Raw genomic sequence first — 16,584 nt, forward strand, 5'->3', positions numbered from 1 at the left:
CTTATAGATTTTGGATACTAGCCCTTTATCTGATATGTCATTTGCAAATATCTTCTCCCATTCTGTTGGTTTTGTTGACTGTTCCCTTTGCTGTGCAAAAGCTTTTTATCTTGAAGTCCCAATAGTTCATTTTTGCCCTTGCTTCCCTTGCCTTTGGCGATGTGTCCTGGAAGAAGAAGTTGCTGCCTGTGTTCTCCTCAAAGATTTTGATGGATTCCTTTCTCACATTTAGGTCTTTCATCCATTTTGAGTCTATTTTTGTGTGTGGTGTAAGGAAATGGTACAGTTTCATTCTTCTGCATGTGCCTGTCCAATTTTCCCAACACCATTTGTTGAAGAGACTGTCCTTTTTCCATTGTATATTTTTTCCTACTTTGTCGAAGATTAGTTGACCATAGAGTTGAGAATCCATTTCTGAGTTCTCTATTCTGTTCCATTGATTTATGTGCCTGTTTTTGTGCCAGTACCATAGTGTCTTGATGATTACAGCTTTGTAATCACCAACTTTGCTTTTCTTTTTCAACATTCCTCTGGCTATTCAAGGTCTTTTCTGCTTCCATAAAAATTTTAGGATTATTTGTTCCATTTCTGTGAAAAAAGTGGATGGTATTTTGATGGGGATTGCATTGAATGTGTAGTTTGCTCTAGGTAGCATTGACATCTTCACAGTATTTGTTCTTCCAATCCATGAGCATGGAACGTTTCTCCATTTCTTTGTGTCTTCCTCAATTTCTTTCATGAGTATTTTATAGTTTTCTGAGTACAGGTTCTTTGCCTCTTTGGTTAGATTTATTCCTAGGTATCTTATGGTTTTGGGTGCAATTGTAAATGGGATCGACTCCTTAATTTCTCTTTCTTCTGTCTCGTTGCTGGTTTCTGTGCATTGATTTTATATCCTGCCACTTTACTGAATTCCTGTATGAGTTCAAGCAGTTTTGGGGTGGAGTCTTTTGGGTTTGTCACATAAAGTATCATATCACCTGCAAAGAGTCAGAGTTTGACTACTTCTTTGCCGATTTGGATGCCTTTTATTTCTTTTTGTTGTCTGATTGCTGTGGCTAGGACTTCTAATACTATGTTGAATAGCAGTGGTGAGAGTGGACATCACTGCCGTGTTCCTGACCTTAGGGGGAAAGCTCTCAGTTTTTCCCCATTGAGAATGATATTTGCTGTGGGTTTTTCGTAGATGCAAGCCTCTTGTTTAGAAAGCAGGAGAAAGGTGCCCTTAAAGGTACTGAAAAATACAAAAGCTTTTTTCTTTTTGTGATTTCTCAACTTATAATATTTTTATATTTGCTTTTAATGCTATTCTAACTAAAAACGCCATCTTAAGATTGCACATTAGCATGAATTTTACCATTCATCTTCATATTGTATGATGACAGTTTCCAATGCAAACATAAAAGCATTTAACTCCTATTGAAATTTTGCAACTGGTATTTTGTAACTCGTACTTTCATGTGTATTTAGTTCTTGCCAGTACAGTGAAAATGCAGGACAAAACTTTTATTTCACTTCTTGATATCACACATTCTACCAACATTCTCTGCATTTGACCTACTAATTTTAGGATAAAGGTAAACAACCATCCATTGCCTTATCTTTCCCTTTTCTTCTGTGTCATCGTCTGTATAAATGGTTGACTAACACAAGGAAGTAAAGAAGTAACATAATCAAGAATAGCGTTCCTTAGTTGTTTGAGTTTCTTAAAATGCTTTGTCTTCTTTGTTTAAACCAAGTTCTGGTTCAAACTGAAAGCACAGCCTCTTGGGGGGTTGTCAGACCCCTGCCCACTCAATTATAGATGAAACACACTGGCACTCATTTTGGATCTTATAATGGAATTCTTTGCTCATGGAGAATCGAAAATGCTACATATGAATAGAGAGGCAAGGAACAGTAGACAGATACGCATACTGCACAAGTCCCCTCTTCACATACATGCTGCCTTGTCCCACTGGACTTACAAAATGCAAGTTCAAAAAAAAATTACCAAGAATGTCAAGATGGGAGTAGAGGAGGCTTTGAACTAAGCATGGGTTCTTTCTGAGCCCAGGCCCCGTACTACTTACTGCATTGGTCACACACCTGTGAAGCTGATCCTGCCTGGGGCTGACCTGAGGTCCTGTGCCTCCCTTTTCTTAGAAGCTCCTTCTGGCACTGACAACTCTGTTGATAGGTTCTCATTTCTTTTCTAAACTATTTAGTCTTGTTATCAGTCTCTTTCTGGCTCCATCTTGGTCTTCTTTGGTCCTTTTAAATAAAATGAATAGAATGATTCTCCACCTTCTCCCCTTCTCCCCACATTTGCCCCCAAAAGAAAAATAACAATTTCAGCAATAGGAAATAAGGCAGAGGCTGGGAGCCATATTGTGTTCTGTGAGCAGGAACCTGAGTCTGAAGAAATCTATGAAGCAGAGTAGATGGTTTCTGTTGTAGAGATGACAAGTACAATGAAGTCTTGGGAAAACAAAATTGGCTAAGAAAAGACTGGGATGTGACTTTAGGTGTAATATCCTACAGAATATTGGAAAGGGGCTGGATAGAAATTAAATGATTTTAAAGTTTTGTTTTTGTTTTTGTTTTTTTTTTAAGAAATGCCTGAGAAGGGCAGAGGTCTAAAGAACTGATGGTCACATTGTCCAGAAGTGCTTTAAGAATTAAAACTCTCACTTGAGGCAAAGGAGATAGTCATTCTGCTTAATTGCATCATGTAGGACAGTAGTTTAAAAAAAAATTTTTTTAATGCCACCCATGGTAAGAAATAGACTATAATATCCCAATCACACAAACATATATATATATATATAACCAAAACAAGAAGTTCCATGAAACAATATATTTACCATGTATAAAGTATTCCGACATTTTCTATTTCTTTTCTTTTCTTTCTTTTTTTTTTTGGAATGCAGTTGTGACTCACTAAGTTGATTGCACAACCTAATAATCATCTCAACCTACAGTCTGAAACACACTGATCTAGGGGAAATTAGTCTAGAGGGTTTTTACCAAGGAGATTGAGAGCAAGACCCACATTAGGGGTTCCTGGCTGACTCAGTCGGTAAAGCATGAACTCTTGATCTCAGGATCATGAGTTCAAGCCCCATGTTGGATGTAGAGCTTACTTTAAAAAAAAGGGGCGGGGCACCTGAGTGGCTCAGTTGTTAGGTGTCCAGGGTCCTGGGATCTAGCCCCACACGGGGCTCTCTGCTCAGCGGGAAGCCTGCTTCTCCCTCTCCCTCTCCCCCTTCTTGTGTTCCCTCTCTCGCTGTCTCTCTCTGTCAAAATAAATAAATAAAATCTTTAAAAAAAAAGTGCTAGGTGGTCTCTTTAACCATAAAATATAGCTCTAACACTATAAAATTTGTAACTTCCCCTACTTTCATTTATTACCTGGGGGTTTCCCCTGTTAGGTAGAAAATGACTATCATTTTGGTATTGAACTGATGGATTTCTAAAAAGATTCTTGGTATTTTGTGGTTCTTTTCTGATACAGAACAAAACTTTAGATGAATGAAAGCAGACTCATTTCACTTTCCCTGCTTCAGTTACCCCAGGCTCATGTGAAATTTAACAAGTTGGGTGATTTCTGTTATATTGTGTGCAACAAGTTGAGGGAGTGTGTATGTGTTTAATTCCAAAACCATTACATTGTAGGTTGTCAGAAAGTCATTGATTTTGAGTATTGGCCATTATTTGGTTTTTTTATTTGAGGCAAAATTTAAAACTGCTAAAAATTTTAAAATTTAAACTGCTAAAATTTTGTATAAAATTTTTTTGCCGGGTTGTTTTTGAAGTTCCAGGATGGTTGGTTGCTACAACTTCAGGTGTCACTTTCAGTTATGTCTATGTGCAGAAGGAAATCATCTCTTCATGTGATTTTCTTAAGACCGAGAAACCTATCCCAGCACCCCAGCAGATTTCCTTTCAGGTTTCACTGACCAGAATTGTGTTATGGGATTGATCCTAAACCAGTCACTGCAAAGAGACAGGAAAATTGTTAGTTAGATTAAGCAGGGCCTTCCTCTGGGGCTCTGAGCCTCCTGGAGGAGGGATGCATTCCTGAACAAAAATGGGGTTCTGTTAACAAAGAAGAAGGGGGGAATGGATGTTAAATAGAAAACTACCAGTAATTGTTACAGGGAAGGAAAATTAATGAATAAAATGCAATCACAAATTGTGGAGGAACTACATAGAAGTTAGCTTTTGCTGCATAACAAAACATTTCAAATTTTATTTAACTCATGATTCTATTTTGGTTGAGCTTGGCTGAGAGGTTCTTCTGGTCTTGACTGGATTCACTCATGTCTGGTCAGCTGCAAATCAGCTTGGTAGCTCTGTTCCTAAGGTTTGACTGGTTGTTGGCTGAGGCACAGGGGCCAGGTGTCTTTCATTATCCAGCAAGCAATCCTTGGCTTGTTCCTGTGGTAGACTGGCAAAGTTCCAAGAACTAGAACAGATGCTTGCAAATATTTTTGAGGCCTAGGCTTGGAACTGGCACATCACTTCTGCATTCTTTCCATCAAATCAGGTAAGAAGGCCTGGAGGGTGAAGAAATAGATTCCATCTCTTGATGTGAGAAGCTGCAAAGTCGCACTGCAAAGTCATGGGCACAGGGAGAAGAAGAATTTGTGCTATTTTTGCAATCTGCTATAGGTGATAAGATAGGCAACGGGAAAGCCACTCAGATCTCCCTTCAAGAAAGAACTATCGGGCGCCTGGGTGGCTCAGTTGGTTAGGCGACTGCCTTCGGCTCAGGTCATGATCCTGGAGTCCCTGGATCGAGTCCCGCATCGGGCTCCCTGCTCAGCAGGGAGCCTGCTTCTCCCTCTGACCCTCCCCCCTCTCATGTGCTCTCTCTCTCTCATTCTCTCTGTCTCAAATAAATAAATAAAAATCTTTAAAAAAAAAAAAAAAAGAAAGAACTATCACTTGGAAAGTTTGAAATCACCAATATGTCTCTTTCTGAGCTGACATTCTTATACCAGTGTGATTGTTACTGATGATTTCCTGATTGTGTTTGTTTTAGGCATCAAAGGTTCGGAGGCTGTGATGCTGGTGTTTTAAAACAATAATGTTAAAGAGACATAAAATCATGGCATATTCAATGCAAGGAATTTTAGAGATTAGTCCAAGTCCTTCATTTTTTTCACTTTTATAAAATTAGATTTTTTATTAAAATAATAGAGGCACATAGTTTAAAAAGTGAAACAGGGTAAAAAGGCTTTAAAAGCAAAAAAACAAAAAACAAAAAACACAGTAGTTTTCTGCTCAATGTTCTATTCCACAGACGCAAGCACTATGTTTTTAGTTGTTTCTTCTTGTGTTTACCTTATCATTCTAATATGCAATTGCTGTTCTCTTTTGATTCGTTCATTCATTTTAATATATATTGAATATGAGGAAGATTTTAGCTGTCCATACCTCTTCTTCCTCTTCTCTCATATTCTTAGTGTAGTTAAATAACAATTTTTATTTAATCCACATTTGGAGTTTTTATTAAGATAGTATAGTAGGCTGAATAATGCCCTCCCGAAATAGTCAGGTCCTCATCCCTGGGACCTGTGAATGTTACTTTATATGGAAAAAGAGGCTTTACAGGTATGATTGTTGAGGCTATTGAGATGGGGAGATTTTTCTGGATTATCCTGGTGGATCTTAAATGCAATCACAAATATCCATATAAGAGGAAGGCAGAGTGATATTTGACAGAGAAGAAGGCAATGTGAGGACTGGAGCAGGATGCTATGTTGTTGACTTTGAAGGTGGAAGAAGGGGGCTCTAAGCTAAGGAATGGAGCTCTAATATCTGAAAAAGACAAGGAAATGGAATTTATTCTAGAGCCTCTGGAAAAACTGTGGCCCTGTTGACATTTTGTTTGTGGCCAGTTGAAACTGATGTCTGACTTCTGATCTCTAGAACAGTAAAAGAATGTGTGTTCTTTTAAGCCACTAAATTTGTGGCAATTTCTTACAGCAGCCATAGGGAACGATACATTCATGTATATATTGTTTTGTGCTATGTCACTTTATTGTACAATTTTCTTTCTTTCTTTTTTTTTTTTTAAGATTTTATTTATTTGCGAGAGAGACAATGAGAGACAGAGAGCATGAGAGGGGGGAGGGTCAGAGGGAGAAGCAGGCTCCCTGCTGAGCAGGGAGCCTGATGTGGGACTCGATCCCGGGACTCCAGGATCATGACCTGAGCCGAAGGCAGTCGCTTAACCAACTGAGCCACCCAGGCGCCCTGTACAATTTTATTTCTATTGGCCTAAATAATGGCCTCTTTTTCCATTTTAGTTTGACTATCTGACTGAGGCTAAGTCTTCATCCATTCACCACACCAGCTCCGTAAAACACCTCTCTGTATAATGTTTCATGTCAAAAGCATCAAATAGTAATCTATTCCATTTTTCCCCCTGAAAAAACAAATCCCTCTACAGGCTTACTGGATTATAGCTCTCTGCATATGTCCTGGGACTTCTTTTTGCCATCACCTTTGAAATTCTCTTTATCACTCCCCTTAGTTGACTATCCTGTACTCTGAATCTCATTTCATGTCTTCTTCTTTATTGTCTTTTTTTTTAAATTAAGTAGGCTCTATGCCCAGCATGGAGCCCAACATGGGGCTTGAACTCATGACCCTGAGATCAAGACCTGAGCTGAGATCAAGAGTCAGATGTCTAACCAACTGAGCCACCAGGTGCCCCTCTTTATTGGTTTTTACTGGGAGGAGCACATCCAGTAATTTCCCGAGAATAAGGAGGCATTTTTTTTTTTTTTTTGAAACTTTGCAGGTCTGAAAATATCTATTCTATCCTTTACTTCAGTGGAATTTTGACTGGATATTGAATTTGAGACAGGACATAATTTATGCTCAGAAAATTTTGAAGGCATTTTTCCTTTGTCTTCTGGCTTTCACTGTTGCTGTACCGAGGTCAATTCACTTTGGTTCCCAGTCATTGTATGTAACTTTCTCTTTTAGCTTTATGGAATCTATTTAGTTTCAGTATTGTGAAAATTGATAAGGATGAGCCTTGGTGGGTCTTGATTTGTATTGCTGGGCATTCAATGAGCCTCTTCTTTCTGGAGACCCATGTCTTTCAGTTCAGGAATTTTTTTTTTAAGTTTCTTTTTTTATTTATGTTTTTAGTAATTGTGATACCCAAGGTGGGGCTCGAACTCAGGATCCTGAGATCAAGAGTTGCATGTTCTTTCAACTGAGCCAGCCAGGCGCCCCAGGAAATTTTTAAAAATAGTATTTCTTTGACAATTTATTGTCCAGTGTTTTCTTTATTCTCCCAGGAATTCCCATATTGAACCTCCTGTATTGATCTTCTAATTGTATTCTCTCCTGATTTCCATTTCTTTCTTTTTGCTTTCTTCTCTGAGATAGTTCCTTGACATTATCTTACAACAAAACTAAAAACTGTCTCTTCAGTTCGCATATTTTTAAATTTCATGGGTTCTTTCTTGTTCTTTGATTTTCTACTTTTATAGTATTCTATTTTTATTTTAATGGTACAATCTCTCTATTTCTCTCTCTCTCTCTCTGTCTTTGGATAACACCATAGGGTTTTATTAATTTTTTTCTGCATCTTGTATTGTTTTTGTATTTACTGAATTCCTCCCCCCTTCTTTACTTTGGTCACTCTCTTTTTTTTTTTTAATTTAAATTAAATTAATTAACATATAATGTATTATTTGTTTCAGGGGTACAGGTCTGTGATTCATCAGTCTTATAATAATACCCAGTGCTCATTACAACACATACACTCCCCAGTGTCCATCACCCAGTTACCCCATCCCCCCACTCTCCTCCCCAGTCACTCTCTTTCTTGATAGTGGTTTTCCTCAAATGTCTGGTGATCCTTAGTGGCATGTTCTATTTATAAGCAAAAAATATGGGGAAAGCTGTTAAATGGAATGTTTCACTACAGTAGGATTAGGCAGCCTATCAGTTTTGTCAACAAAGATTTCAAGATAACGGTATCTCTGGAGTGTTCAGTTTTTCCTGAGAAGGATCTCCCAGTCTTCTACCTGGGGGATATGAGCCTTGAAGGCAGTATTGTGGAGCTAGGAGCAGGAAGGCTTTCATGTAATTCCTCTATCCCATTCCAGGATGGCCCACTTGCTCATAGGCACTTTTACATAAATTTTTTTGATGCTATTATAAACTGTACTGATTTTATTTTTTTATTTTTTCAATATATATATATATATATATATATATATATATATATATATATTTTTTTTTTTGACAGAGAGTCACAGCAAGAGAGGGAACACAAGCGGGGGAGTGGGAGAGGGAGAAGCAGGCTTCCCGCGGAGCAGGGAGCCCGATGCGGGGATCGATTCCAGGACCCTGGGACCATGACCTGAGCTGAAGGCAGACACTTAACGACTGAGCCACCCAGGTGCCCCAAATGGTACTGATTTTAAAAACGGTTTTATTGAAATATAATTCACATACCATACAATTTACCTACTTAAGATATAATTCAATGGTTTTTAGTATATTCAATATACAAGCAACTATCACTACAGTCAATTTTAGATCATCTCCATCACCTCAAGAAGTCTGGGGGAGGGGAATACGGAAATTGTTTACCAGGCATAGAGTTTCAGTTTTGCAAGATAAAAAAATTCTAGAGATCTGTTGCAACAAGGTGCATATAGATAACACTACTGTCCTGTATACTTAAAAAATGGCTAAGTTGGTAAAAAAGAGAGAGAGAGAAACTGTATTCTTTAGCTATCTATTATCCCTATCTCCACATCCCCACCCACCCCAGTCCTAAGCAAACACTAATCTACTTTGAGTCTCTATAGATTTCTCTATCCTGAATATTTCATACAGATGGGTCATATAATATATGACCTTTGTGGCTTTTTTCACTTAATATAATGTTTTCAAGGTACATCCATATTGTAGCATATATCAGTACTTCACTTTTTCATGGCTGAATAATATTCTGTTGTATGCATATACCACATTTGTTTATCCATTCATCCATTATTGGACATTCCACTGTTTCCACCTTTTGGCTATAATGAATAATGCTGCTATAAACATTTATGTACAAGTTTTTATATGAACATTTCTGCTGCTTTAAGCCACTTAGTTGTTGGTAATTTGTTTTGACAGCTCTAGGAAACTAATATAAGATCCTTTGTCCATTTTAAAATTGCTTTTTAAAAAAATTTTTTGAGCTGAAAGAATTCCTTATGTATTTTGGATATGACTCCTTTATCAGATATATAATTTGCAAATATTTTCTCCCATTCTGGGAGTTGTCCTTTTTTTTTTTAAGATTTTATTTATTTGAGAGAGAGAGAGAGCATAAGCTAGGGGAGGAGCCCCAGGAGAGGGAGAAGCAGACTCCCCACTGAGTGGGGAGCCCAAGGCCGGCCTCCATCCCAGGACCCCAAGATCATGACCTGAGCCAAAGTCAGATGCTTAACCGGCTGAGCGACCCAGGGGCCCTTCGTTCTGTCCTCTTTAGTTACAAAGAACTATTGTATGTAGAAATAACGGAGTTTGGTGAATAGAAGGCTGGCTTTTATTTTTTTTTATTTTTATTTTTTTTAAAGATTTTATTTATTTATTTGAGAGAGAGAATGAGATAGAGCATGAGAGGGGGGAGGGTCAGAGGGAGAAGCAGACTCCCTGCTGAGCAGGGAGCCCGATGCGGGACTCGATCCCGGGACTCCAGGATCATGACCTGAGCCGAAGGCAGTCGCTTAACCAGCTGAGCCACCCAGGCGCCCGAAGGCTGGCTTTTATAGTCTGGAGAAAAGATATTAAACCCACTGCTTCTAATTCTTTGTCCAATGTTAGAACTAGACTATTCACCAGAAAAATGGAGAAAAGTCTGAAATCCCACATAACAAAGACTGAGATAATTAATAAACAGCAACTTTACTTCATAAAAATAATTTCTAAGCTAGCCAGCTCTCAAACCATTAAATAAAATTGTTGTGTAAGATAATGTGTAACTAATTATCAGGTAGATCATGGAAAGATTCCTGAAGAAAATATTTTGGGGTGCCTGGGTGGCTTAGTTGGTTAAGCATCTGCTTTTGGCTCAGGTCATGATCCCAGGATTGAGCCCCGCATCAAGCTCCCTGCTCAGCATGGAGTCTGCTTCTCCCTCTCCCTCTGCACCTCCCTCCACTGATGCTCTCTCTCTCTCACTTGCTCACTTTCTCTCCCCAAATAAATAAATAAAATCTTAAAAAAATATTTTGAGACAACTGGGAGGTTGTATAAGTTGCCAAGTGAATATTATAGGTAGGTAAAACAAGTTGTGTAAGCACAAAAAGATTGAAAAGTATGAGTTGTTCAGACAATCAAATGCATAGTAAGAGTATGTAAAAAAAAAAAAACCTGGTCTTTCTTCTGTGTTTCTCCTTCATTCTCACACTACTACCATACTCACAACACTTCTGACACCAAATGTGTGGGTTTTTTTCCCCCCCACACCAAACAATTCTGTGACACGAGCTGGGTATCCTACAATTTAACTCAATCCTAATACTACCTGGAGATAGCATCAGATCCCACAGGTTAAGTCCCATGAGACTCAGTCCCATGAGACTGCCCCCCCACTTCAGATGCCAATTGCAAGTAATAGGTCCAGGTTACCCACAACTTCTGTCTGACATGGCTACAAACTGGAGGTTCCCATGATCTCCTCCTCCTTGGATTCAATTATTTGCTCACAGAAGTCTGGGAAACACTTACTTATGTTTACCAGTTTGTTAAAGGATATGATAAAGGATACAGATTAACAGCCAGATGGAGAGATACAAAGGACAAAGTCTGGGAGGGTCCCAGGTGCAGGAGCTTCTGTCCTTATAGAGTTGGGGTGCATCACCCTCCTTACTACTGGCGTTTTATGGAGGTTTCCTCACACAGGCGTGATCCAGTATTAACTCCATTTCCAGTCCTTCTTCCTTCTCTGGAGAATGGGGGTGGGGCTGAAAATTCCAAGCCTCTAATCATGGCTCGGTCTTTCTGGTGATCAGCCCCCAACTAGGAGTCTACCCAGAGCCACCTCATTAGAATAAAAGATGCTCCTAGTGCTCTTATCACTTGGGAATTTACAAGGGTTTCAGTGTCCTGTGTCAGGAACTAGGGGCAGAGACCAATATATTTATTTTTATTTCTATGAAGACAGAAAATCTGTCAGGAGAGGTAATAATGCTAAATGCCAACATTTTATTAAGGTATTTTCTGGCTACTATTTAGTACTTTTCATGCAAGAACCTTCATAACAACCATATGATGCAGATACTATTATTATCCCATTTTACAGATGGGGAAAATGAGAAATGGGAGTGTTAGGTTAACTAGCCTAAGATTATATAGTTAATAAATGACAGAGATGGGCTCTGAACCCAGGCAGTGTATCTGCCCCTCATGAAGTGATATTATCATAAATGGTCTTTCTATTTTGAAGGTTCTAGGACTTTTTAGGTAGAAAGTTGGAGACATCGATAGAAACATCTTCTATCTCTTCACCTTTGGCTTGGCTATCTAAAAGGAATATCTGAAATAATATAAATGGTCACAGTTTATGGAACCAGAGTGGAGGCCAGAGGATTGTTACAAACTTTTTGATCCTCTATATATAACCTGGGTTTGGAAGGACAGACCTGCTGATGACTGGTGCCCTAAACTCATATATTTCAATCAGGGCAGAGACTGTTGGGGAGGGGATATCCTACCTTTCTATCTAAGAAGATAATTAAAGCTGTGAAAGAAGAATGAGTATTGGTGTCAATCAGTAGTTGATGCCAGTTCTTTTGGCTATTGTTTTTTATTTCCTATGAACCTTTACTGCAAATGCATATAGAAAAAAAAATAAGACATTTAAAACCCCTATAAATTAACTGCTGCCACTCTATTCTGTTTTATATACACTAATTCATTTTATCCTCTCAGCAACCCTATAAGATAGGTACAATTAATTATTATTCTTATTTTGCAAATGGAGACATTAAAGCACAAAGTTATAAAGTTATTATAATATCTTGCTTACAGTTTTACAGAAAATAAATGGGGGAGTTAAGTGAAGCTGAAAGAACTACAATAAAGTTGTCAGTAAGTACTAAACGGCTGGTTAAAAATTAGTACTTTTGAGATACTACGTAGGAGAAAGAGCCCTGGATTTGGATCAGGACTTGGATTCGGGCTCCAACATTTTGTGCTGTGTAAAGATTGGGAGCTGGTCACTCTGGGCAATTTCCTCGCATACCTCCTAAGGGTTTTGCCAAGACCTAGTGAAGTGATTATTGTAAAGCGCACTGTAATCTCTAAAATGTTACACAAATGGGAGAAACATCTACTGGCACCGAATTTGAAAATCTGGGATCTGGACAGTCAATCTCGAAACGTAAGTCCTCTTCACTCTCCTCCCGGAAACCGGCGCAGGGCAGTCTGGGACTTGTAGTCTTGTGCTGGCTCTGGCTTGACTTTCTCCCTTAGTTGGGGAGGCTGGGGTAAGCCCCGGAAGTACTCGCTACCTGAGAGGCGTGCTGGTTAGGAAGTGGGGTCAGAGGTCGCGGGGGCAGAAGGCGTTTCTGCCGCTGGCCTAGTCGCTATGTAGTGGAGGGGCTGGCGTGCTCCTGCATGTTCTGGAAGGTTCTTGTGCTCAACTAGGGCAGTAGCCGCAGGACTTTTAGTCGCCGGCTTCGGGTCCCTGCCGGCTGAGCGGAGTCGCCGCCATGTTTGGCTGCTTGGTGGCAGGGAGGCTGGTGAGGATGGGGCCGGGTGGTATCAGGAAGGGGGCAGGACACCCGAGGGCGAGGCCTCGGGAAGGGGAGGGTGCTCGGGTGCAGGAGATGTGGGGAACACCCCCCCAAGTGTACTTTCCAGCTAAATGTGAGGGTGGAGATTGGGTGCTGGGGTGTTCGTTCTCTGCCCTCGGCTCTTTTCAGTCATTTGAATAGTAGCCACGTTAGCTACTATTTATCGAGTGTGCATTATCTGTATGCCTGGCAGTGCACGCCTTTTGTCTATTTCGGATAATTTTCAGTCTTCTAGGTAGCTTTTATTTAGCACCTCAAATTTAACCCTCCTAACTCGTGAGATGGTTATTTTAATTTTAATTTTGTAGTTGATGAACTTAAGCTCAGTCGTCAGTTTAAATACTTGCCTGAGCTCATACAGTAAATTAGAGGTAAACCTGGCATTTGAATCGAGTCTGTAACATACTATTTCTGAAAGGTTAAGGTGCTGGGGCAGTGTGTACCTTTGGGGTCCTTTTGGAAGGACCCCGGTAAAAAATATGCTTAAAGTAATTGGAAGTTGGCTGATAGAAACGCCTAAACTTAAGTGTGAGTCATGGCCGAGATACCCCAGAAGGGTATGAGCTGCAAAAATCTTTATTGGTCAGAAGAGATAATAACCTGCCTTGCCAGATTATTAGAGTTAAATGAGATCAGCACCTGGAATTGTTCAGGAATAATTTAGAGGATGAATCTTGCTTGCCTCCTTAGAAACCACCCAGAAATCCTTTTTAGACTTAACTCCTTTCACCCAGAGTTTTCTTTTATCTACTTGCTTTGTTAAATTTTGCAGCCCATTTGTTGAATTAAATTTTTCATCAACTTTTGGTAATGTATTCTGTACACAGTTCTAAGAAACCACAAAGACTGGGAGGCCACTTTGGTGATGGTGGTAATTGGTAATATTGGTGAGATAACTTTGAATTGCCCCTGCTGTTCGCAGGGAAAATGAAAGGACCAGCCTGGGCTAAAGTGTGGGACTCGGATGAGTGAGTGTCATTAATGAATGACATTTAAAATGTGTGTGTGTTTTATTTTATTTTTAGTTATTTATTTTTAAGTAATCTCTATGCCCAACGTGGGGATCGAACTCACGACCCCGAGATCAAGAGTCATACTTTACGACTGGGCCAGCCAGGTGCCCCTGTGTGTTTTTTAAAGAAAAGGCCACATGGATTCCATGTATCTCATGTTGTCAACTAGCGTGGAAATTTAATTATAGCAATACCTGTGTCTACTTACCTAACATCTAACCTCTGTGATAGATACCCAGTAGAGTTTCTTAAAGATAAGACTTTTAGGAGGTGTCTAACTCTGTTAACCAGAGAACATGTTCATCAAAATGAAGGGCAAGTAGACCTGGAGACATCCAAAACTTCATTATTCTCTAACTAGAAAAGTCCACTTACCTAAAGTTATGAACTCAGTTTCATTCCTTGAAGGTTTTTTCTTAAAGAGTTATCTTTTTCCCTAAGGTTAGGGATTAGTGTGTCATAATACAGATTTATAAGATGTCTGGTGCTTGGTAGAGTTGATGTTTAACAGATATTTATTTTGCCTTATGGTTATTTCATGGCTTGTGAATACCATCATTTTAATATGTTTTTTAAGATTATGTGCATGCCCCAAACTGGTGAAATTGAATTTAATACTAATACAGGCAGTTTGGTTTTATGTTTTTCTTTTGTTTTATTCTCTTTAAACTGGACAGTTTTTAATGAGGTCGGAAAACTTCAGAAGAGAGAATTAGAACTTGATTTTAAGAACATTCATTCTTGGTCTCTTGGGAATAAATTTAGGACAATTCATATACATAGCTATGAATTTTTTAAGTTTCTTTGTAGTAGTAGCTAGGATATTATAAAAGAAAAAAGTAAGCATTTTAGTAACAACAGCAACTATTAGCAAAGGAAACGAAGTTGCATTCTAGGTAGTAAGATTTGACCATTTAAAGTCTTAAAATACTGGTAGTAATTCAGATTTGGTGTTTTGGTGAATAGAGGGGCAATAGCAATTAAAAAGAAAACCAAAAAACTGCATCATGTAAACTCTTGACAGCCTTTTGACCTGAGTGGCCTCAGAATTAATACTTCTTTTTGCTAATGGATGTGATATAGCAATTATCATTAATTTTCTGAAAGTGGATAAAAGGAATTTTCTCTTTGGAAGTCGATTTCTCAAACTTCTCAAACTTCAAAATAAGATAAGATCTCATTCTAGAAACTGACATTCAATTCTAGAACAGAAAATTAGATTATGAAATGAGTCAAGAGGAAACTTTTACAGGTTCCCACTTTGCACATTCAAGGTAGGATTTTTGCTTTTTATATACAGTTGATTCTCGTTATTCACAGTAGTTCGGATCTGTGAAGTCAGTGTGAACACTCAATTCCTCAGTTGGTAAATACTGAATCATTGCCCTTAGGGGAAATACAGAGTTAGGTTTTTTCAAGCCTCTGATGACAGTTTTTATCAGCCTATCATTACATAACTGTGTTGTCTGTATGTTTCTGTTTAAAGACTCTTATTTAATTATGTGTTGTTGATTCATAAACATCGAACAGCCAATAACACCATAACTCATTTCTGAATGAAACTTATATTTTCTCAGTAAGGCACATAACAACAGTTTCAGACTTAGGAATATTAGCCAGCATTTCAGCTTGGCCATTTTAAACATCAGAATCACCAACAAAAAGCACAAAATACAAACAAACATGGCACTGAATTGACTGGGAAAAACACATTTGTGTACAGCATGACAGCTGAAAGAAAGAAGGCATAGCTAACTTTTCTCCACCTCAGCTGGGAACCTGTGCATTAGGCAACTCAAAATTTTTGTTGCTCTGCGCATGAACATGTCCATGAATGACCACCAGAGTGCAATGAATATTGATTTTGTGCTTACAAATAAATTTTAGTGACTAAGCAAATTAATAAATATGGAATCTGCAAACAATGAAGATTAACTAATTCTTTCTGGACTGCTTACCCATTTTAATTTCCTCTACTTTGCATACTGAGGATAAGGCTTTGGTGGTGTGGTATTTTGCACAACCTTTCATTTTTTTTAACATTCTGAAGCTGTAGTGATTTACTTATATAAGTAAATTCCTTTCAGGGCACTTCTGAAATAATTTAGTTCTATTTTTTTAAAGGTTGCATTCATTAAATGATCATTTTAAGGCTGAATATATATATATTTGGATTTTCTTTTTAAATTTAACACTGGTATATTTGGAAATTCCATATAGACTATCAGATTAACCCAAGGTTATACTGGGTATAATGAGTATAATTGACTATACTTGATAACAGCTTACAGGAATACTGTAAGGGTTATAGAAACTCATCAAACTATTGAACTAAGTCGAGTTTCTTATTTTCTAGGTGCAAACAGCTGCACAGCAAGTGGCAGAGGATAAATTTGTTTTTGACTTGCCTGATTATGAAAGTATCAACCATGTTGTGGTTTTTATGCTGGGAACAATCCCATTTCCTGAGGGAATGGGAGGATCTGTCTACTTTTCCTATCCTGATTCAAATGGAATGCCTGTATGGCAACTCCTAGGATTTGTCACAAATGGGAAACCAAGTGCCATCTTCAAAATTTCAGGTCTTAAATCTGGTAAGAAATAATATTAAAATGATTACATAATTAAGCTGTTTTCTTAATAGCATGACATAGGATATGGCTCTTTTTTTTTTTTTTTTTAACTTTCCATTATGTTTTGCTGGTTTCTAAAGTGATATATTATTTAAAAAATTCAGATGATAAACTGATACATTT

General features: G+C 38.3%; 1 protein-coding gene across 3 annotated transcripts in view; it reads left to right on the plus strand.

The window, feature by feature from the left end:
- Nucleotides 1-12,541: 12,541 nt before the first annotated feature.
- The window catches only part of HIKESHI (heat shock protein nuclear import factor hikeshi), a 41,371-nt gene continuing 37,328 nt past the window's right edge, over nucleotides 12,542-16,584 (plus strand). For all 3 annotated transcript variants that reach the window (XR_004298020.1, XM_032393507.1, XM_032393508.1), the window contains exons 1-2: nucleotides 12,542-12,761; nucleotides 16,185-16,422. Coding sequence is in view for 2 of the 3 variants with exons in the window: in XM_032393507.1 (XP_032249398.1) it covers nucleotides 12,732-12,761; nucleotides 16,185-16,422 (268 nt within the window). In the remaining variant the exon portion in view is untranslated. The remainder of the gene's footprint in view (nucleotides 12,762-16,184; nucleotides 16,423-16,584) is intronic.

The sequence above is a fragment of the Phoca vitulina genome, unplaced genomic scaffold (genome assembly GCF_004348235.1).
Source record: "Phoca vitulina isolate PV1807 unplaced genomic scaffold, GSC_HSeal_1.0 scaffold74, whole genome shotgun sequence".
Lineage (NCBI taxonomy): Eukaryota > Metazoa > Chordata > Mammalia > Carnivora > Phocidae > Phoca > Phoca vitulina.